Source organism: Symsagittifera roscoffensis, chromosome 5 (assembly GCF_963678635.1).
Source record: "Symsagittifera roscoffensis chromosome 5, txSymRosc1.1, whole genome shotgun sequence".
Lineage (NCBI taxonomy): Eukaryota > Metazoa > Xenacoelomorpha > Acoela > Convolutidae > Symsagittifera > Symsagittifera roscoffensis.
Window position 1 is genome coordinate 61,283,812 of NC_087066.1, and position 23,979 is coordinate 61,307,790.

At 36.1% G+C, this 23,979-nt stretch overlaps 3 protein-coding genes across 7 annotated transcripts in view; 1 reads left to right on the top strand and 2 right to left on the bottom strand.

The window, feature by feature from the left end:
- Positions 1-23,979, bottom strand: part of LOC134846928 (chromodomain-helicase-DNA-binding protein 4-like) — a 265,098-nt gene that overhangs the window by 223,971 nt on the left and 17,148 nt on the right. The gene's annotated exons all lie outside the window — the stretch shown is intronic.
- Positions 9,024-18,372, bottom strand: LOC134846214 (uncharacterized). 2 transcript variants are annotated; one of them, XM_063863477.1, is made up of 5 exons: positions 17,851-18,372; positions 17,732-17,776; positions 10,461-10,747; positions 9,868-10,082; positions 9,024-9,661 (listed from the first exon to the last, which is right to left on the bottom strand). In XM_063863477.1, the coding sequence occupies exons 1-5, from the start codon at positions 17,857-17,859 to the stop codon at positions 9,066-9,068; spliced, it is 1,152 nt and encodes a 383-aa protein (XP_063719547.1). In that variant the 5' UTR covers positions 17,860-18,372; the 3' UTR covers positions 9,024-9,065. The 2 variants fall into 2 exon arrangements, with proteins under 2 accessions (XP_063719547.1, XP_063719546.1); XM_063863476.1 differs by having other exon boundaries at positions 17,847-18,372.
- Positions 18,425-23,979, top strand: part of LOC134846929 (uncharacterized) — a 167,821-nt gene continuing 162,266 nt past the window's right edge. For all 3 annotated transcript variants that reach the window (XM_063864372.1, XM_063864374.1, XM_063864373.1), the window contains exon 1: positions 18,425-18,442. The gene's annotated coding sequence lies outside the window, so the exon portion shown is untranslated. The remainder of the gene's footprint in view (positions 18,443-23,979) is intronic.

Here is a 23,979-nt window from a genome sequence, read left to right on the forward strand (position 1 = left end):
ATTCACTCAGATAGTTTTTGATCTAAGCTTTTGATGCAAATTGCAGTTTTTTTTAAATTGTTTTCTTGCAATGAAACGTTTGTTCGGAACATTCTGTGCTATTTTCACAGCAACCAACTGCTTTTTTTTTTATTTGATTTGATATGTCAATTTTTTGAAAATACCATGAACCATTTTAAATTCTTAAGATAGAAGTAAAAAGTTCATAAATATGGAACTTTGCCATCATGAAAATATCTTTCGCCCGATCTTTCTCAAATTTTGCAAGTAAAAGCTATCAGTTGCGTATATGAGAGAAAGATTGACTTCTTCTTGAAAATATTAATATGGCTGGATAACATTTCATGAACTTAAGAAACCAAAACAGACAGTTTAAAAAAAACAGCACCAATAACAGTCTTTTATTCGGCTAAAATTAAGAAAAATCGAGCCGCCTCGTAGCTGATGTTCAAACAATGCAAGGTATTTAGTCATATTATTCATCATACTCAGCACCTTTATCCGCCACAACAATTTTCGAAGAAACAAAAAACTTCAAAATGTTGTCTGGAATGACGCACTATTCGCGAAAAAAAAAAACGTCCAGAAACACAATCGATAGCGTTTGATGAAAATTCGAAAACATATGCAACTAAAATAAAAATAGTTCTAAAGAAAAACTTTGAAAAATAAACTCTATTCTGAGATTTTTAACGTTTGTTGCAATTCGGAAGAACACATGCAAATAATGGTTCCCTTGAACGACTCCAAAGTCAAGGCTAGCAGAAATACCAATGGTAGGAGTGAATGAAAACATAAAAAGCAACTACAATGAAAATTCCAAACAGCAAAAAAATAGCATGTGGCAACTAAGCCCAAAATATAAGCAGACAAAAAATATGCCGAAAATTTTTTGCCAAGGAATATTTCCCCATTGAAGACAAAACAGGTTCTGGTCAGATTCGAACCCAGGACCTTTGCCGCCCCCGGTGTCTTCGTTACCTCCAGAAGAAACGCGCCGGAGATGCTTCGAAATTTGACTTCATTTTAAACCAAGATACCAATTGATTCTGTTAAACAAATTGAAAACCCGAATTTTAAATTCTGATTTGATAACGCTTGCCTCAAACTAAAAAACATTTTCCTAATATTAATTAGTATCAAACGCTATATGCAATTGCAGGTAGTAACTATATTATTGTTTATTAAAGCTTACTAATCACGAGCGTAATAATAAAACTTCAAAAAATTTTGATAAACATATGATGTAGATATTAAATTAATTTTCAATTACATTAAGATCAGAGAGAAGTTTAGGTATTTTTAGGGAGTGGAGGAACTTAAACTTTTATTGGCATCTTTTTAAAAATATTAACCTCAGCTTTGGTAGCCCCTTGAGCGAAAATGGTGAAGGTCAGCCAGTACTTTTTACTTTTTTACACAGTTTAGAATGACACTTGTTCTAACTCTTCTGGAGTACATGGAACAAATATCCTTATCTGTAAGTAGAGTTTGAACGCTTTTCGTTTGATTGGCAGAAATTTTCCAATCCATTTTGATTTCTGTTTTCATTTTGATTCCTGTATGGACAATGGTTTTTTGATATTTTTTCAAATTTTTTTTCCAATTCATAGATACTAGCGAGTAACGCAACTCAAAAAATCCTAAATTTTGGCAAAAAAACTGCATTCTTTGAGTGTACTCTGACAGCACCGAGATACATGGCTGGTTATTTTAAATTTTGTAAAAAAAAGTTTATTCAAGTTTTGTTTAAATCTAATTTTTAATAACCATAAACTTTTTTATATCCAAATTCTTTGAAAAATTTTAAAATTAAGAAAAAAACATCACATCTCATAATCTAAAACTAATTAGGCAGTGGCATTCGAACTCAAGATTTGCAATTCCTGAAAGAGCACTTACAGTACCCCTGAGAGTACCCTCACAATATCCAACAACATGATTGAGATCTTCAACGTTTTGAAATTTTTTAAAATCTAAGTTTTTGAAACTTTTTGAAAAAATCATGAAAAACGACAAATCTCGAAAGCTTTAAGGATTTGAGCAGTTATATTTGGAAGAAAAAATCAAAATTCTTGTGAGTACCCTTACAGAGCTTCACTATAGAGGTGGGAATTTCAAATTTTGTGAAATTTTTAATATCTAAATTCTTTGAAAAATCTTTAAAAACATAATATCTCGAAAACTACAAGAATTTGAGCAGTCAAATTCAGAGGAAAGATTTGCAACTCCTGAAAATACCCTCACTTTTTCCAACTACAGGATTGAGACCTTCAAAGATTTTTTTTAATTTCCAGTTTTTTGAAAAGTTTTGAAAAAGTCATTAAAAACGTCATATCTCGAAAACTACAAGGATTAGAGAAGTGCAATTTGGAGGCAAGATTTTTAACCCTTGAGAGTATCCTGACAGCCCCCAACTACAGGGTTGAGAATTTCAAATTTTCTAGAAAAATATCAAAAATTGTCGTATCTCGTCGAAATATCAAAAATATGGCGGACAAAATTCCAACACCCGAGGGAACCCTGACAGCATACCACTATTGGGTTGCTAATTTCAAACTTGGTAAAATAAACACTGATTTCAAACGGAAAATTGATAAAAAAACTTTTTTAACCATTGCAATATATGATATAGGTTAAACGTGAAAAAATTCTTTTGTTAAACATGCAAAAGTAATAAGTTGAAAAAGCTTAAGCATGGCGAGATAGTGAAGATGTTGTATTTAACTATATAATAGATGTTGTTTTTTCACTGAGTATTTTCTTTGGTTTACCGACTGATTTTGAAATGAACAAATCTGAATAGATTCGAATCAGATTTATTACACAATCGGAATACGATTCATCTAACCATGTAGAGTATTTCAATTGTAGCATATATGAGAACACTATTTTTTTTAAACTGGTTTCACGTACAATTGATACACACTGAATAGCTGTTTAACCCTCAACCATTTCCTCGTTCGCTTAAATATTCCCCAAATAGTATTCATTTTTTCATTAGGCTGATGAATAGGTATCTAAGGGTCACGTTTTCAATCTATATGAAAACATAAACATCGGGAAAAGTTATCTTCAATTGGTTTATGTTCATATTTTTTCGAAGAAAAAATCACGTTGTTGGTCATATCGTATTTGAAGTCAATTTATCCGGCTTAAGCCGTGCTGATACTTCGTTCAAGCATTTTGATGAGTTCTGATGTCATTTGAATCTGCACTTCTCTTTACCATTAAGTGTCATCTTCGTATAGAATCATTTTTGAGTGGACCTGGGATGTCATTAAGAAACGATGAACAAAAGAGGACCGATAATTAGCCCTGAGGTACACCGAACCTCACATTTTCTGCGCTGGATTTGTTCCTGTGAAAATATATTGCTTCCAGTTCCACAAATAAGTCTTCATGTTTTCGTGCCCGGTTCTTCTCAATGTGTAGTTATAACATTCAACCAAAAGGTCGTTTGTAGCTCACTGTATCAAACGCTTTTTTTTAATCGAGAAATTACAAAAAATGCTCTCAGATTGATCGTCCCAATTCTTTCTAATCTTTTCAATTTAAAATGGCATGGCATAAACTGTATCAAGTATACTACAAAAGCCATACTGATAACGCAACAAAACGTTAATTTTGGTCAAGAACTGAATTTTTCTTTTATACATAGATCGTTCCGCAAAATTTCCGATGAAAAGTATTTATCTATAGTGCGAATGATTTTTTGAATAAGTAATTTTATCGAAAAAAAAAACTAATTTTTCATGGTTTATCCTTCTATAATAAACCTGCTCGCTTGCCTGACTCGCTCCAAAATAAACTAAACTCAAAAAAACTTACAACATGTCTTTCTCGACACTTGACAAATTTGTTTTAAAAATTTCATGTCGTTTGAATCAAGATTGAAAAAGCTTTAATATGATAAATCAATCTACCCATTACGATGATTATTTAGGGCAAATGCTTTTAGTTGAAAAATAAAAAAGGCCTGTTTGCCTACCTTATTCGCTCAAAATTAGACCATAAATCAAACATTTCGAATCACCTTATTCGCTCAAAATTTAACCAAAAATCAAAAATTTGTTAGAATCACGACTGGAAGGACTTTAATACGATATATGATTCCAATGATTTTGCGCTGGAAAAAGAAAAAACTAAAACACACACGAATAAAAATTTCCTCTCATTTTCAATGGTCGTAATAACAAGCTTTGAGAAACCCATTTAAACCAAAATTTGATCAATTTAAAAATTAATTTAACAATGGTATTTTAAAAATAATCTAATCAAATTGAAGAAAGCTCGGTTAATTAGTGTTTTATTCCATTGAAAAACCTAAAAACTGATTTCAATTTTAAAAATAAACCGCCAATTTTAGCTCCATTTAAACTTTTATGATTGCAGCGCTTTATTTGCCTTCAGAAATGCATATGAACTTCATAAAGAGGCCAAACTGTGCATTGTAAACGGATTCCGTAACAGGACAAAATCAGATTTGTCGCGGATTCCGCAACATTGCCACTTTTCTTTGATATTCTTTGCTGTTTCGAGTCCAGAACTGTATTTGCGGAGTCCAGAACAGTTTGTGGAATCCACAAAAAAATAATAAGACATGTGTAAAATTACATTGAGCTGTAGCGGAATCCGCAACTGTAAGCGGAATCCGCAAATTGTAGGTGGAATCCGCAAATTGTTTAAGTCATCCGCGAATTGTAAATGGAATCCACATTTCCGGATTCCACTTACATACAGACACAAAATTGAGCGCCTATACAGTACACAGTTTGTATACAGTACACACCTCGTAATGTTGAAAAGTTTAGAAAATAGACTTAAGTAAGTGTATCCACTTTGTTCACTGACACCTCAACAGACAATAACATTAACAAAAAAAAACAATAAAAAATAGGCTCGGCAATTAGGGCACAGCCTTTTATGTTCCGATTACCCAGCATGAACTCTGATGTAATTTTTTCTTAAGAAAACAAACAAAACTATTATGGAATTAAGTTTTTTTTGCAAAGCTTCCCACCACAAGCATGATAAAGCATCGAGAGAGGCAGTTCGCCTAATCTAGCTCAGCATTGGCAATTATCTAATCTCGTTTGACATGGTAAGAACTCAAGAGCTGTATTAATTAGGCGCATTTGAAGCATTTAAAGAAAAAAATTAAAAAATACGCTATTGAGCATCTCAAACTCGCTCGCCAAATTCCTCTTCTGATGGTCAGAAAAACTCCGCCGCGTACTTTTAAAGATAAACATTTTATATAATAATATTTTTAAATAATAATATTTACAGAACGCTCAAAAGCAAGGCATGATTTTCAGACATCCTTATTAGAAATTCCACAGTATCAGTACAATGTATCAGTACAATGAGAAGAGCTGACCTTAAATTGGTTATTTTTCTCATTATGGTTTTCTTCAAATGCGGTTTTTTGCTCGGTGTACTGTCTAAATAATTAATTTTGTTCAAAAGCTTATGCAGTTGATCAGTGAAATTCTACTAAGGACACAAAAAATTCTGGTTGTGTCGTCTATCACGCGATACCGAGTTCGTTCGCAATTTACGATGCGGAGCACCACCTGGATTGAGCCCTGCTGAAAAAGATTTTTATATAGATGCCTTTAAATACAGCTGCTCGCTAGTTATTACTTGCAAACAACTTTTTGCCAAATTACCTGTTCTGTTACTCTCTTCAAAAGCCAATTATCAGAGTTTTAAGTATTTTTCTGTAATGCTAGCAAAGCTCAAAAAACCATTAACGATTTTCACATTTTTACATCAAGCAGAAAAAAAATAATTGATTTAAAATAGTATTTTTTTCCTAATATGATCAATTTTGTTCGTTTTTGTCGGGTTATTCCATTTGTGTTTTGTGGCTAAAAAGGGAGATATCGTCAAAAGCTTACGTCGAGCAGGGATGAAATACCACTCAGCACTGCCAAACTTTTGGTCGCGAAATCTACCTCGCGCGACCAGCTTTGTTCGAGAATTAAGTCCTGCTCAATTAGAGTATAATTCAAAACATCTTAAATTACAGCTGCTCTCTATCTTCCGTCTACAACAAATCAGTGATCAACAAGATAAACATTAAGCCTTTTTCTATTAAGTTCATTTAAAAAAAATACTTCCACAGTAATGATTTTCGTCAACCATAAATCATTAGGATTTTTCAGTTATACCTTTCTTACAGATCAAAATTTAAAAGAATTTTTTTCATCACACAATTGGATTTATTTTATTCAGCAAAGCAAGATAAGATATCAAAATGAGATGGCCAAACTGAAGCTATTTCATTTATTTAGCCTCAAACGAGTTTGAGTAGTAAGGGCATTTTTAATTGTAGCTGAACTTTTAGTTGAAAATTCGAAAACGATTGCAATTTGTTGATTATTTAGTTAGCAACTTTCAGAAATGGTCCGATGCTCTGAACATCGGCACTGTATTTCTTAGTAAAATCGATCCATTTTCATTATCAAAACATTTTTTTTTTCAATACTCAGAGGGTTATAACTAAAAAAAACCATATCACTTTTCTGGGTTCGGAGACACAATTAAACCTTAGCCTAACACTGCAAACTTGGAGGGCAGCAGACAGCAACAGATCACAAGTCGATACAGGCCTTCATTTGTTGACAACAATTTCTAGGCTGAATGATTGGTTGAGCTAATACAAAGCTTGATTTCCAAACACATCACACAACCAAACCTTTTATACTAACTTCAACTACTCTTAGTCATGTTTTTGACAGTTTTTAATAACATAGCCAACAGACAGTTGGAAAAGAGTCAATGAATGCAAGAAAACGAAAAAAACGGATGTGCTTTTATGAAAAAACTGTGAAAATTTTGAATTTCAAGGAGAAAAGTAGATGCCCAAAAAATTAAACCTTAAAATTCATGATTGACACGACACCTTCTTGAGGACAATAACTGAAGTTGAAAAAACTGGACCAATAAATAAATTTTTTATTTTTTAGGGAAATCTGAAAATTAAATTCCAATTTTGAAACTAGAAGTCGATCACGTTGTTCGTGACCTTTGCACTTCTGCTCTTCGATAGTGCAGTTTGCCTTCCTTTTAACCAAGTAAATGAAGTAAACTTAAAAACAAATCAAAAGTCAAACCACGAAAAACTAAACTTGAGCTTGACCAAACTTTATACACAGGCGAAGTTGCACTTCGCATACACAAGCAAAAATATGACCGATAACGCTACTGGAAAAAACTGAATGCGTGAAATTTTGAGTCTTAATTTTTTTTAAGTGACGCACACCAATTATGAGCCTACATAATTGCTAAGTGACGCAAGCTAATTATGACGCATTACAGTCTCGGGACTATTTTCTCAAAAATATATAGACCTTCAAGAAACGATAAAATTTAATGGTATTTTGGACCAAATTTTCTGCACCGCAGTCGAATTTTAGAAAGAAGCGTTTTTAAGCCCTTTTTGGAAAGTTTTGACCAAAAATCGAGTTTTTTCGGCGCGCGCTCCCCCTGAAAATTAGTCTATGTTGGCGCCCACGGCGCTTTTAGAAAAATTTTAGGGTCAGTCAGCCAAAAACTGACATCTCAAAATAGTACAAAGGTAACCTTTTGGGTCGGCAGGGGAACAAATCACTGAGGGGGTCTCTAGAAAATATAGACTTAAAAACATAAGACCAAATTATGATTTTTATAGACCAGTCTATAAATATAGACCAAGTGGCCAGCCTGGCGCATTGGCACTAACAGTCAATTTGAAAAAAAAAAGAAATTTACCAACTAACATGCCTCAATTTATAGAACGGATGTATCTTAACTAGTATACCCTCTTATTTTGTTGCCGGTCTCCTTCCCTACCTCTACGCTACAGATCCTTAATACCTGGAAGCTGAAGTGCCATTTGTATTATAATAAACTTGTGTTAATATTCTTAGCATTGGCTGTACTTAATAGCTAGTTATTGGATTACAATGAACACTTTCAAAAAGAACACATTTTGTCGCAACAATATTTGCGACTTAGGTTGTAAAGAAGAGAGTTTATACTATAACACAAGCTTTGCTTGGGCAAAGACAGAACAAATGAAAAAAAAAATTATCGCGACCGTTGTAAGAGTCTGAACTACGTTCTTCGTCTCTTAACAAACCAAAATTTCTGACGTAACTTGAAACACTAAATAGTTCCAACATGACGTCGAGGTTTCTTTCCTTGCATCAAATTAAACATTTTTAAAACTTTCTCACGTTAAAGTTACATTTAGGTTTCCCGGATCACCAATAATTTCCTTGGATCTATTAAACAAACTTCTTCTATTTTTGGAATCAGTTCAATCAGCCCGTTAATAGTGTTTAGCGACCCAGTAGTGTAAATTTACACTCCCACCCTGATCAAGAATTCAGGACCAACTAATTTAAATAATCAAGATTTGACATTAGATTCACGTAACTAACCATAATCAATAACGCTATAAGTCTATAACGACTCTTTGGAGACAATCCACTTCACCCCTATTTTCATTGACCCTGGCTAGAAAACAATCTATTCAAGAAACACCTAAAAAGCTTTCAACAAACTACTTGTACTTATTTATAACTAAGCCTTATGAATTGATTCAACCTTTGATCAAACACCAATACCCCCTAGATAACAGTAACTTAAAACCGTCTTGGATACAAGCTTCCCCAAGTACACATGAAGCGTTATTTGATCTGAGTGAATTTATTCGACGTGAAAAAAGTTGTTTAGTCGACGTGAATTTTGTCAACGAACAAAATTTGCAAAAAATCTGTGGCGCTGACCCAGGATTTGTGTCGTTTATGCAAAAAAAAATAAAAAATTCGAAAATTTCGTCGACAGGTTTTCAAGTCTATCAATATAATTTTTTGTAAGGTCCGTGTTTAGAACTACTTTAAAACAAAAAAAATCAGACCTATACAAGACAAACTCATTTCGTTGTTTTACACTTAAAATGAACAGAAAACACCACCTAAATAAGTGTCTTCACTTCGTTGATTAACACTTGATAATAAAAACGTTAACTCTAACTATGTTAGTCTAACAAATCATCAGTTATTATAAGTTCAAGGCTGGGCCACAGACAGCGAAGAGATTCCTTTGATCTTTCTCAGAGTAGCATGTAGTGCAGTTTTAAATGAGATATCTTGCTTTGCTGTCTTTCTGCTCTTTGCCATTCCGGTTGGACTTCCGAGGTCCATACTGCCTTGACGAGAAGAGGGCGAAAATGATGGCGCCGTCGGCGAATTCAGTAAACTCGGTTGGGCCAATTGTGAGAAACCCAATGGAAGTGAAGTAATAATCACAAAGTTGTCATCGTAACGGCAACACAAAAAGCGAACCATTTGTTCAAACGCAGTCTCGTAGCTATCTATTGACTTTGAATTGGCCTGGCTACTCCCAAAACCTTCCGAGCTTCTGTCCAAATCTTTGTAAATTTCAACATACTCGTTGGAGTAAAATGACCCGATTGATAAACTTCGCCATTTCACTCTCAGCAACTTACAAACTGCTTCTAGAAAAGTTTCCACGCAAGACGCCTGCTGTGAATCGGAATGAACTATACTGTGTACTAGTTCGATACCATGGTACTTGAGATTAAGAGATGGAGACCCACAGATTCCACTGAGCAGGAAGGCTTCGATATCCCTAGCCGGATCGCCTATCAACAACCAGTTTAACATTCAAAAAACCTACAAATTCACGTAAAATTTGCAATTCATTAACTACCTCTCGAAAAAATTTCGATCAAATTGTATTACATTAATGCTATAATTGTCAACTTGAAATTCTATTGAAGAAGGCATTTTATTCTCAATAATAGTATACTTTCTACTCAAATAAAACAGAAGATTTCATCATATTTACCTTTTTCTGGTCCTTCATTTGACTGGTTAAACAAGATCCAGCAGGAGACTTTGTTCGTTTTGGAGAAGGTGGAGAGGGAAGATGAAATCCAGTTCTTGGAGTGGAATACTTTCTCCCACTCTGGGAAGAGATCAGCTGCTGATATTCTGTTGAGGTTGTTGGAGAAGTAGCATCCGAAAAGGGCAGATAGAAAAGAAGTCACGCCAGACAAATACCTAAAAGGCACATTCATGAAGTTAGTCACTCAACGTTTAGAACACTAACTTCAAAATATTTATTTGAAAGAATGAAGTTACTTCAAAATCATCGTGACCTCACAAAACCTTTAACACAGAGAAATTTAAAAAATGTTTTAGTTGGAATATGAATGAAATCAATCGAGACTACTACAGACAAATTGATCAACTGATTTCAAGAAAAAAACAGTAAGAGATCCAGAAAACATTCGCGAAAAGCGAACCGTCAGATTTCAAATCATCTGATAGCAAAATTTTTTACGGGGAAAAAGTACACTGCCCAAAATTCTGCATCGAGACTAAATGCGTCCGATCACAGAAGAGAAGTTGAAATGAATTTATTCACAAAAACCTAACGTCAAAATATTATTCTTTGGTTTGGACGAAGAGCCCCAAAACACAGCTGAAAGGGTCCTTGCTGCTGTACTAGACGCCGCTTTACTCTGAACAGAAGACGCTGAAATTGAGCCTGGCGTAAATGTTGCGGCGATGTCAAACACATTGCTACGTAAACTTGCTAAGGCTGCCAAACATTTCTCAGCACGCTTCAAGCAATTCAGCGCTGAAGTTATTTGAAGATGGTTGATGTGTCTGACAGAATCCGCGATAAGTTCCACCAGCATCATTTCTAGCATCACATTTTGCTGAACAAACAAAACCATCTGAGTCATTTCAAGATGTCGAGTTACACATAAGTCAAAAACTATGGAGGTCAAAAAATGAGAAAAAAATTCAGACCAGTTTTTCTGAACACAGAGATAACTTTTCTGTATCCGAATCACGGCCAATGGGACTTTAATATGATAAACAAGCTTTCCTTGTAGTAGTCAAAATTTACTGGAAAAAAATCAAAAAACGGACCCTACTCTTTAGTTTCTTCACTCTTCGAGAATGCTCGGAACAAAACCATTAAGCATTAAGCCAAATTAAGTATAAACTAAGTATTTCGAAAATATTTCGAGATATATTGAGTTGGAAAAACGATTTTTTATTATTGTATTGATAATTGAAGCATATAGCTTTTTTCGGTTCTTTTGAACAATGAGAAATGCATCAACTGTGCTAACGTATAACTAATCGAACGTCAAAGCAAATCCTATCAAAAAGCTGTAAAGGTGCTCCATTTGCGACTTAGGTTAGAAAACAAGAAGACTCTTAATAACACACTCAGCTGACGCTAGTGTTATGATTGACACTTTTTTGAACATAGCCAACTGACAGTTGGAAACGAGTATTGAACGCAAGAAAACTGAAAAATCCGTTTTCAAATATAGAAGTCGATAACATTTTTTACCTTTAGACTTTCGCTGTTCGATAGTGCAGTTTGCCTTCTTTTTAACAAAGGAAATTAACTGAACTTCAAAAGAACCAAAAGTCAATCAGCGAAAAAGTAAACTTGAGCTTGAACAAATTTTAAGACAATGGCACTATCATCAAATTTTCATACAGAAGCGAATCTGCATTTTGCAAACAAGGAGGCTTTTCAAATTGTAAGAAAAATCAAAAAGAAAAACTGGAAAAACAATGTAAAATATTACCAGGAACCGAATCTCCGCTGAAGACAACCAATTATAATCAGTTGCCAGTTGAGCTTTGTGCATTTGCTTTCAGCCAAAAACCAACCAATAATTTAATGTTTGCTCCTAGGACCAACGAAAAACAATGTTGAATATCACCAGGAACAGAATCTCAGCCGAAGACAACCAATTATAATCAGTTGCCAGCTGAACTTTGTGCATTTGCTTTCAGCCAAAAACCAACCAATAATTTAATGTTTGCTCCTAGGACCAACGAAAAACAATGTAAAATATCACCAGGAACAGAATCTCAGCCGACGACAACCAATTATAATCAGTTGCCAGCTGAACTTTGTGCATTTACATTCAGCCAAAAACCAACCAATAATTTAGTGTTTGCTCCTAGGAGTATTCAGCTGGCAATTTAGCGCTGAAGTTATTTGAAGATGGTTGATGTGTCTGACAGAATCCGCGATAAGTTCCACCAGCATCATTTCTAGCATCACATTTTAGCCTAATTAGCCTAATTGTTGTGATAAACTTATTAAATAGTTTCAGAGAGTGATGAAACACTAGTTGCCATTCTTTGGGCACTGACTACTAACTTCAGCATATTATCCTTGACACCAACAGCACCATTATTCCTGGCATTTTCCTGGCTTCACACAATGTCAACACCAATGCTTCTGATGCTGCCCGACGACTTCACGAAACTCAATCCCGAACAAAAAGATAAGTACTACGTTCAAATATATAACCTTGTCAATGTACTAGCAACATCCAGTAATCCTCCAAACAGTAATCAAAACGCAAAAGGACTCAGAGCACCTATTGATTTTGCTGCCAAAGTAATCCCCACTGATACTCAAAACTTGATTATTGGTTCGAGTTTTTTAGCGGAGTTTGACACGAAGGAGCTGCCCAAAGACGTGGCCGTTCATTCTTACCGCGGGTCATTTTGCAGCGAGAAACAATCAGTTGTGAAAAAGTACGACGATACTGAGCTGAAATCAGTAACCTTCCAGGACGGCACCAATTCACTCACAAGGGAACTACACAAACCTGTAGATGATATATTTGAAACTTTTTGCGCCACCATTAGTGAAATTGAGACAAAGTTTTCACCTACAATAATCAATATATGCCAAGTCCCGCCTGTGAAATCGGGACCCGATTCTGTAAGTGGTAAACGTATAACTGAATTCAACAGCCTTATTGCTCATAAATTTAAGAAAAAAAAGTATCAAATTGTTCCTATCTACGATAAAATTGTCAGCATAAACGACTATCAGTCAATCTTCTTTGATGAAGTACATTTGATGCGTTCTGTTAGTACTTTAAAAAATGCAATCATGGAAAAGGTGCTACCATTATCCAGCTTATCACCTCGAGTTGTTTCTCCGAATACTTCCAACTCTAGGGGCCCAGCGCACCCTCAGAGGAATCGTATGAAACCTGGTTCAAGCCAAGTCTCGTGGGGCCCCGAGCACCCAAAGAGTCTTGCGAGCCATGGTTTCAGCAACAATCAAACCTACAATTATATGAATACCAATCGTAGTAATTATGACTTAAGCCATAATAGATACTATCCATACTAATGCTGTTTTAGTAGTCTATTACCCAATGATCTGGATCTATCAAATTTATGTTTAGCCAATGGCTTTTAAAGACTCTCCTTATTTTCTCCCTTTTAACTAGCATTCCCATTAAGTACAATGAACCCAACAGCACCGCACTACTCAAAACTAGAAACATGACGTCTAACCGCCACTTTAGATTCACAGCTGGCATCTATTGCGCAGTTGTGATACTAACCTTTCAGATTGGAATATTGGAAATCCTGCTTCTTCAATGTGGGGACATCGAAGTCAATCCAGGTCCCGCACTTTCATATGGAATCCTGGCAAACAAAGCAAAGGAACACCACAACTTCCTCAAATATATAACTCTAAATTGTAGAAGTATAAAGAACAAACACATGGAAATGCGTTTCTTGTCAGAAATAGTTGACTCAAACACAATTATCGGTCTTACGGAAACCTGGCTTGACGAAACATGCGATCATCAAACTTATTCATTCTGCAGAACAACCCATGAAATTTTTAGATGCGACCGTAACAAAAAATGCACTGGTCAACACGCAGGTGGTGGTACTCTTCTTCTTATTCCAAAAAAATTTAACCCTAAGATTCGAGAAGATTTAAATTATCTACGTCCCTCCCATTTTGAAGGACTCTGGGTGGAATATAGCCCAATCATCTCAAAAAAATCAAAAAGACAGATAATTGCTATTGCCTACAATCCACACAAACAATTCAAGGAAATTTTTATAGAAGATACACTAAAGGGTATCGATTACGCTGCCTCCGAAGCGCGAGATGTTACGATTTTGGGAGATTTCAATATTAACTACTTGAATAAACATGAAGCTAAATTTCTCAGCGATTCTATTAAACCATACAATTTGTCAATAACCAATAAGTCGATACCGACATACAACTCTAAAAACAGCCAATCCATTTTAGATAACATTATAGCAACCAAATCTCTTTGTAAAGAAACTATTGTAGCAGAACCACCTATAAACACGGACCATTTAATAACAATGTGTATTAGCAAACTAAAACGATTCGAAAAAGCCATTCCAATTCGAACTTTTCGCTTCAACAAAACCAATTATTGTAAAAATAGGTTCTGCGAGGAACTTAAACAGAGTCCATGGTTTCTCGTCTACCAAGAAAACGATATCTCTAAAATGTTAATAAAATTTGAAGATATTTTCTCGCATGCCCTAAACGCTCACGCACCACTAGAGCAGAAGTATATCCGAAATAAACCGCAGCTACAGCTGTCTGGTAAAGTACTTAACTCAGTCAATAGACCTTTAAAACAGGAAAAATAAAATCTTCTAAAGGCATATCAATTATCAAGAACAGATGCCAATTTTGAAAACTATAAACGAATAAGAAATAAATACAACAATCATCTAAAACATTTATACAAGAAAGAGAAAACAGCTCAATTCAAAATGCTTGACTGTCCAAAAAAAAACAATGGAATTTCATAAACTCTATCAGGAACACCATGAAACAGTCAACGCAAATAGGTGATCTACGGAATTCGTTTGGCGACACTATAATTGAAAATAAGAAGAAAGCAAATTTCCTTAACTACAGGTTCTCAACATTAGGAGAATACAAAAACGCAGATCCTCCCATAGATGTACCAACTGAGTACAGTGTACACAGCAAAACAAATAGGCACTTTCAATTCAGGTTCATAACTCACAAAAAAAATGAAAGATGCAATTTTATTACTTCCCTTAAACAAGCCATTAGGACCAAGCAAAATCCCTGCTTGGGCTCTAAAAGACAGCATTAATACTGTAAACCCAATTCTTACGATGATTATCAATGAATGCATCTCGAAATCCGTATTCCCATATACCTTAAAAAAGGCACACGTTTTTCCCATATTCAAAAAAGGCGACTCGACAGATCCAGTAAATTATCGTCCAATTTCTGGGTGTTTGAAAAAATTTTTTCATCCCAAATTCACGAATTCTTAGCAAATTCCAATATTCTAAATCCAAAACAATTTGGCTTTCGTCCAGGTTATTCAACTAATGATGCTCTTTTATACACAACAGAAAAAATCAGATTCCATCTCGATAAAAATAACATAGCAGCGGCTGCATTTCTTGATTTATCTAAAGCATTTGATTCACTCTCTCATTCAGTCCTTGAAAGGAAACTAAGTCACATTGGCTTTGAACAGTCAGCAACAACTCTTATTAAGTCATTTCTAGAAAACAGACAGCAATTGACAATAGTAAACGGCGAACACTCAGATTGGCTTAAATTAGAGCAAGGTGTTCCCCAAGGTACTGTATTAGGACCACTGCTGTTCAACTTGTATGTAAATGACTTACCACAAACAATAGACAAATCATGTACGCTAGTACAATATGCCGACGACACGACTCTGCTTAGTTTTCATTCAGATCACGAAACAGCAACAAAGAGCATTGAAAACAATTTCAATAAAATTCTCTTGTATTTTCACTTAAATCGATTAATGATTAATGTAGACAAAACTCAGTTCATTGTATTTTCTGCACCGTCGAAAAAGAAACTAACTGAAAATCTTTCATTGAAAGTTGGAAACTATCAAGTTAATTTAACAGAGACAGTTAAATTTCTCGGCGTCAATATTGACATAAGCTTAACATTCGACAAAGAAATTAACAAAATTTTACAAAAAATGGCTACAGCAATCCAAACGATAAAATGCATCCGTGACGAAATCCCTCTGCGTACTAGAATTCTCCTGTTAAATAATCTTGTACTGAGCCATTTGCACTATCCATGCATGCTCTTAAACGGATGTACGCAAGATAATATTGAGAAACTCGAAAAACAAATAAAATGGGGAATCAGGATAATAATGAATATAAGCAAACGAGATTCCGTTACACTTCTAAGGAAACAGCACAAAATTCCTACTGCTCGGAATATTATCGAGTACCGATCAGCACACTACCTTCACAGGTTATGCCGAAACGATGCCCCAGCTTTCACGCATATAAGATTCCCAAATTCTGAATTCCGCTATAACCATCGAACTGGAACATTACTGTTCCCTTTAACATGTAAAACTGATTTCCTTCGTAAGTCTTTCTTATTTACATCAATCAGGAACCTTAACACAATAATCCGAACCTTGTTTAATCGAAAACTGCCGTACACATTGACAAAAACTCTGATTAAAAATTTCATCATAGGAAAAAATGACACCCTGTTACCCAATAAGGAGAGTCTTTCCGTATCCAAGGACATTTATTTTGTTAAATCAATTATTTGATTCAACCTCGTAGTAATTTATGTTTTTTCTTGTTATGTTATATAACCATTGCGTAATATTGTACACTAGATTCTTATACAATCAGTTCTGCAACTGCATAAGTATATTGAAACAATAAAGTGTCCCCTCTCTCTCTCTCTCTCTCTCAGGACCATCTACACAGCTGATGAATTTTGGTACTTTTGAGAAAGTGGCAATAAGTCAACAAAGTAATGAACTGGCATTAAATTCACTAAAACTATACCGCAAACCCGACTGAAGACAATACGAACACAGAAACAAAAACCTAGCCGTTTCGCCTACAAATTGAGGAAATCACAACAATCAATCATATCCTACCGACTTTATATTTCAACGCAGAAGCAAAATTTCAGTGTAGAAAAGGTATGTCGAAGCCATGGAATTTGTCATGATACACGGACGCAAAGCGGAGATTCGCACCACTTAAGATACAAACAGCAAGTATAGCATGCCAAGCTAGCAGAAAAAAAAACAAAATTCACCACGAAATTTCAGTTTTGTCTTCAGTGATGTTCAATTTGAAAAAAAACCACGTCCAGAAAAACAATCGCCAGTGTTGAATAGCAACCAAAAACAATTACCGAGCGGTTCCTAGGCCGAAAACAAATAGGTAAACTCCCGTTGAGCGGAAAACAAAATTGTACTAATGAAAATTCTACTGCTCTTCATTTTTCCACATTCTTACACCCCCTTCAGAAATATGCATAAGGATAAAAATCCACCTTTCCCTTCAAACGAAGCAAAATTAGATTAGTGAACCGAAAAAAAAAACCTTATCATTTGAGGCCAAATTAACTCTTAGGCAAAAAATTGAAAAAGAAATTATAAAAAGAATCAGATTTTGTTAATTTACAATTCACAGGAATAAATCACAAAGACGTTCAACTACAGTGAAACTCGCTCACAGCCCAAGGAAAATCTGTGATGAGGCAACTAATCCCACAAAACAAGCGGCAAAACATGGGCCGACAATTTCTTTTTACGGAGTTTATACTGTTTAAAAAAAAAGTCCAGGCCAGATTCGAACTAATGACACTAGCTATCCCAGGTATAGTTGTTACCTCAAGGCCACTTGTGCCTATCATATGATTCAAGTGATTCTGTTTAAAACAAAGTTAACCCTGCAAGTTGTTCTGTTTGACACGCTGTTTAACTGAAAAAAATCTTTATTCAGATTTGATAATGCTAGCTAATCGCAAGCGTAGATAGAAGAAAAATGACTCTTACTTTCAAAGGCGCAAGACATGAGAGCCAGCTTTGCGCAGTGTTTATCTGAAAAACACTCAATTTTTCAGTTACAACAAAAACCCAAATAGCATATAACGATCAAATCAAGACGTACTGACTCGAAGCATTGGAGTCTATAAACATCGAGAACTGATTCTAGAGATGTTATAGCTGCCAGACTGTCATAAAACATTGCCAGCTCCCGCCGAATGTCAAGGAATGTTTTCAGATTCGAAAGCATCGTACTAAGGGGTAACTCGGTTTCATGAGATGTCGACATTGTCAGTTCAATAGACTCAAGCACATTTATGCAGTCTTGGCCCTGAGATTGCCATCTTCCAAGTTGCCTCTTGTTCGCAATAAAATCTAGAGAAAAATAACTCCTTTCGACTTGAAGCATAATGATAAACGCGTCTCGCAATTTGTGCAAAGGGAAGCGGGATAAGAAGTGATTTTTATCCATCAAACCCTTGCATTGGTCAAAATTAGCTTCCATTAGCTTCTCAACGTAAGAAGCTATAATTGGTTCCTCTGGAAAACAACATGCAAGGTAATTATGTTCACTGAGCACTTGGGCAAAGCATTCACTATCAATGTCAGCCATTTCTTTTTTCGAAATCATTTATTAATCTGAATTTAAACCAAAACTATTCAATCAGAATGCAGTACAAAAACAAAATGAACTTAAATGTTGTGATAAACTTATTAAATAGTTTCAGAATCCGAAATGGAAAGTAACATGGTTCATTGTGCCATTCTGCTAGACTGGCACAGCGCAACCTTCCGACGAATAGAAGTAGAGGCCTTAATGGTTGAAAATTACTGCAAAGGAGGGTCGGAATATTCGAGAATTTTAAATTTCTAAAATTTCGATTGACGAACGGATATTTCTCAGAAATACAAAAAACGGCCATTTTGACTTAAAAAAGTGATAAAGTAAGAACAACAGCGAAAATAGTGAAAAACAGTTGGACGATAACGATATAAAAATGAAGCCTCTTATCGTGACGATCCGCACGATAGGACACTTAGCGGAAGGAATTAGCGAGAAGGGAGGCTTCAGTGGGGAAGTAGTGGGGAAGTAGTGGAGAGCAGTACCCTCCCGTGCCACGAATTGGGAGTAATAACGACGTTATTACAGGAAAAACACTGAAGCGGAGGCTCGGCCCCCCAGAGACATTATATGGTGAGGGACTATAATAAACTGACTTTTTAGCTACTCTGATGCCATAAATATTTGAATTATTATCGGTATTGATTGACATTTTAGAATATGAGTAGCTAGAAAGAGTAAATATAGAACTGTCACCAAAAACATAGTAAAATAGGGTATTCGAGCCGTGTTTTTAATAGCAAAACACGGCTCGATGCCATAAGCATTTGAATTAACATACGTATTGATTGATATTTTAGAATATGAGTAGCCAGAAAGAGGAAATATAGAACTGTCACCAAAAACATAGTAAAATAGGGTATTCGAGCCGTGTTTTTAGAACTGTCACCAAAAACAGTTCTAAAAAACGGCCTCTACTATCACCAATATAGAACTGTCACCAAAAACATAGTAAAATAGGGTATTCGAGCCGTGTTTTTAATAGCAATTACGTAGTCTGAGGATCCGAGACCCAGCTATGCGGTTGTGTTCGCATGTAAACGAAAGCTGATCAAAAGTCGTTTGACTGATGGCCTAAAAATAGTAACTTTTTACTGAGCCCTAAACAGACCAGAAAATCAACTGGCAAGGTGGAGACGGTGAAAAACGAGTAGACTTAAGGTAACTGACGCCTGCCAGTCGTTAATAGGTAATTTTTCTACGCTCTGTCTGTAACAGTTGCCTACTTTGGCCACATATGAGGCTTAAGAAAAATAGGCCCTATAACCATTTGCTCAAGAGCCAGGGACACTATCTCTTGTGTTTTTCTACCTCAAAAACGGTCGGAGCCAATTTGGTTCACTTGCGACATGAGACTAGAACCCGTTACAGCTTAAAGGCCACTACCAAAATACCCCTTACTCTAGAAAATAAGAACGTCCCCATACTTAGGTCTCAAAATACCCAAAATACACGAACGCCGTTAAAAACAGGGTCGGAACAATCCGTTAAGTTACTTTTTATTGGACAGTGGAACTTTGATCCATTTCAGATGGATCAACCTTAAACTCGCCTTATCTCAACATACTTATCACAAAATACACTCGGGAAAATTAAATTAGGTACTTACATAGCAGCACACTTGAGAATCAGAGTAATTAAGCTAATTAGTAACTCTAGCATAAATATAATTGAATGTAATTCAAGAAGTTTGCTATGAGTAAATTCCAATCAAAGGAAATGAGTTTTAACTTGAGAATGTAGTTTTGGATCTGAACCATTGGGAGACTTCAGTTGTCTGCCTTTCCATTGAAGGTTCACTCTGGTTCAGTTGGGTTTCGATTTGCTCTTGTGATTGTTCTGTCTCCTATATCAGATAGGACAGCTCTACTCTCGTTTTCTACGACGGAAATTGCAAATAGCAATTTCCCACTGTCTTTATTTGACAACTTTCCCGCAATTGTAATTCGGTTGTTCTGTTTTTATATTTGATGTTTTCAGTTGTCGCGATAAAACTGAGCATGACAGGCTCCATTCGAATTTTCGAAAAATTCAACTTCATTCCAAAACCACGTGTTTCGTGTTCCTCAAGGTCAAACTTCCAGATATGACCGACTGGCACAGTCACTGTGTAGTATTTGGGCGAATGTTACATAGACGTTTTTAGGGCGCTCCTGGGTGGGCCTGTTAAAGGCATGAGACCATCACGATCAGCAAAAGTTTCAGCGACGAACCCTCCGCTCCGGGAGTATGCCCGATTTAAAGGCCTTAGTGACCTTTGTTGTGAAAGTGGGAAGGTACGTACCCTCCGCCTAGTACTATTTAGCTTTTTAACTTAGTCAACACCGAAAAATCCGGCGGCCGGAGGGTTAGGTGGGAAGTCATGAGCCCGCTTTTCCCAGGGTCCCGGGACCAAAAACAATCAAAGAGAAAGCGTAAAACCAAACAAAAATAGTGTATAACCAAGAAAAGACAAAAATAAATTTAATTGAAAACAAAAAAGTACAAAAACAGTAAAAAATCCAAAAAAGACCAAAAACAAAAAAAAACATAAAGTGACAGTTTATATGTTATTTCCGGACGAGATGTGATCTGACCTTCCTATTTGTTGTTGTTTCAGATTGATTTATATCATTTCTGATAGAAAGATTGTGTGTTTTGGTGACGGGTTGGGTACCCTCACTTGAGTGTAATTTGAGTATTTAAGCACGTTAATGGTGATTTTGCCGGTGAACGGAGGGCAGAGTGGCAAGCTGACCGACGTGCTCCACACTCAACAAGGGCATCAGGGACAACATCCACAACAACTGTTGGGTATCGTTGAAAAAATTTTAGTGTCGTTCGGGTACTATTTCATCAAAACTTAAGAGGTGGGAGGCACGATTGGCGCGGTCCGATTGTACCCTCCATCGATCGCGAATTTCCGAGTTAAGGGTCTTAATTCGGGTATTTTGGTGCAAAAGAGGGTATAGTAATATTCATTAACGACTACTAATAGATTATTGTCCCTACTATATTTTACTTATCTCCTATTTAGACCCGAGAAATACCCCAATTTTGTCGAAAATTACTGATTTTCGACCAAACTGCAGACCCCCAAAATTTTGGATATCCGAGCTTTTCTAAGCAGCAAAAAGTTTTTATACAGGGAGTTACTACGTAATTCGATCCCCCTGACTAAAGAAACCGCGCAAAAAAGATTCAGTAGAAGTTAGAAAAAATTTTGATAATTTTCCGAGTTTTGTCAATCTGTTTTGGGGATCGAGTTTTTGAGTTTTTAGAGTTGGAGCAATAAAAATTTTTGCGTTAGGAGTGTGCTAGCATAAAGTGCTCGGTTACCAGAGAACTTTTTGAGCAACCCTCCGATTAGCTCCGTAGATAAAGCTAACGACCTAAAGATTGGAAAAGGAAGGAATCGGAGGGTCCAAATTTGATAGTTATTGGCCAAATTTTTGTTTCCAAACCAATTTTGGTCCGTTTTTTGCCTTGTTCCAGTGCCGTACGGGGCTATTACGCTCGTTTCAATTTTTTTGAGGCACTTTCACTGAATTGCGGAAAAAGTCTTTCAGAACCTATATAGGTGGTGAAAAAAGGCCATTTTGACGAACGCGTTTTTGGCGATTTCTCAAAGACTAGCCAACCGATTGGGATATTTTTGAAACCAATAGTCGAAATTCTTAGCCAATTTTGCGGACCGCAATTTTTTTGGGTTGATGATCTCGGAAAAGAAAACTTTTTGAAACTTTGTTGGTTCGGAGGGTCCGAATTTTAGGGAACCCTCGAGCGGCAGAAATTTTTATAAGATCACCTTTTTATCCTACTGGGAGGATTGACCGTGTCAGTCAACCTGGTTTTAAGTCAGTTACACCGCATTCGGAGGCTTTCCCACGGTAGAATAACCCGTTTTCTTGATTTTTGGGGAACCCTCCGAAGTAACCCTCCGGAGTCTGCTAAGCTCCTTAGCAACGCTCCTTGGTGGAAATTTTTGCACGAGACCCTCCTAAGAAAGTAAGACATTTGCCCACAGAGAATTTAGCTTGTTTTGACACCTTCTGAGACTACTTGGAGGCCCTTCCAAGTGGGATTCGAAAAATTTGAAATTTTGAAGGAACCCTCCGAAGTAACCCTCCGGAGCGTATTAAGCCTCTTATTGACCCTCCTTAGTGAGTTTAAGGGGACCGGCCGAAGTAACTTGGGTGATTAAGGTACCCTCCGAAGTAACCCTTCGAGGTAAGCTAAGTGTCTTTACAACCCTCCGAAGTAACCCTCCGGAGTGACCTAAGCTTCTTAACAACCCTCCTTATTGAACATTTAGGGGAGTAGTAGATGTTGGAGGTTAAGTGGGGGGGGGGGTTTGGGGGGGGGAGGTGGCGGACCCCCATGTATTAAGATAGGGAATAGAGCATCCGATCCGCCAGCTATGTATTAAGATTGGGTATAGAGTCTACAATGTATTAAGATAGGGAATACCAATGACTGCTTTGTTACAATCAAACAATCTTTTGTAAAAAAAAAGCAGTGATGATTCAGGAACAGATAAATAAAACTTAGTCTTAAAGAAAAAAACTTCCCTCGATCGGAACACTCCAAAAGAACGAAGCCCAGGACACTGTCTTCTCAAGTGAGTGTGTATTTGCCTAATACACTCACCGAGGTCTTCTTTTAGGTGTCCTGCGATTGCCCGAGCTGTCCTACTAAGTAGCTCAAGGCAACCTCTGATCGAAAATCACCAAAGTATATGAAAAAGCTCCCCCACACCCGGGACGCCCCAAGTGCACGAGAGCAGGGAACACCTTTTCTTCTCAAGTGGGTGTGTATTTGCCTAATAAACTCACCGAGGTCTTCTTTTATGTGTTCCCGGATTGCCCGAGCTGTCCTATTAAGTAGCTCAAAGCAACCACACAACCAAAATAATCAATCAAAAAAAATTTTTGGTTCGGTTACTTCCGTCAGACCCGATCTAGAATCCAAATTTGATCACAAATCCCCAAGTCAAAGGGGCTCCCGTGATCCTAATATGCACGCCCGTTGGTAGTTGACCTTTTATTCCGATTCTAAATGGATATTTTAGTTGCTCAAATTGCCCCAGAAGGTTCCCCTAAGTAGTAGATGTTGGAGGTTAAGTGGGGGGGGAGGTGGCGGACCCCCATGTATTAAGATAGGGAATAGAGCATCCGGTCCGCCAGCTATGTATTAAGATTGGGTATAGAGTCTACAATGTATTAAGATAGGGAATACCAATGGTAAGGTTTCAGTGTGATGGTAAGAGAAAGAAAAACGAAAATTTTTTGGTTTTTGTGTAATTTTTTCGCAAAAATCTCGGCGCGCGTTACCTAAATTGGAACAATTGATTGTTAATTATGTATAGAATTAAGGTTAAATATTAAGATTTTTTTGGGTGGATGGTAAGTCAATGGTAAGAGTTTTTGTGCAAAAACTTGGAATTTTTATCAAAAAAATTTTTTCGAAAAAATTCAAAACACGATAAGATTTTGTTTAATTTGATATGATAAAAATTTATTAGATACTTTTTCTTTCTACCTATCTGAATCTATTCTGAACCTACAGAGACTTCGAAAAAAGTCAAGTTTTTTGAGAACAAAGTTTAAATTACAAAGAAAGTATATAAATCACTGCATCGTATAACAAGTTTACC

Excerpts from the sequence above, each read along its gene's own strand:
- LOC134846214 (XM_063863476.1), bottom strand. The coding sequence starts at position 18,353 with ATGATTTCGAAAAAAGAAATGGCTGACATTGATAGTGAATGCTTTGCC. Across the intron at positions 10,748-17,731 it reads CATGTCTTGCGCCTTTGAAA|CAAAATGTGATGCTAGAAAT; the intron begins GTAAGAGTCATT and ends TTGTTTGTTCAG. Across the intron at positions 9,662-9,867 it reads AAATGAAGGACCAGAAAAAG|GCGATCCGGCTAGGGATATC; the intron begins GTAAATATGATG and ends GGTTGTTGATAG.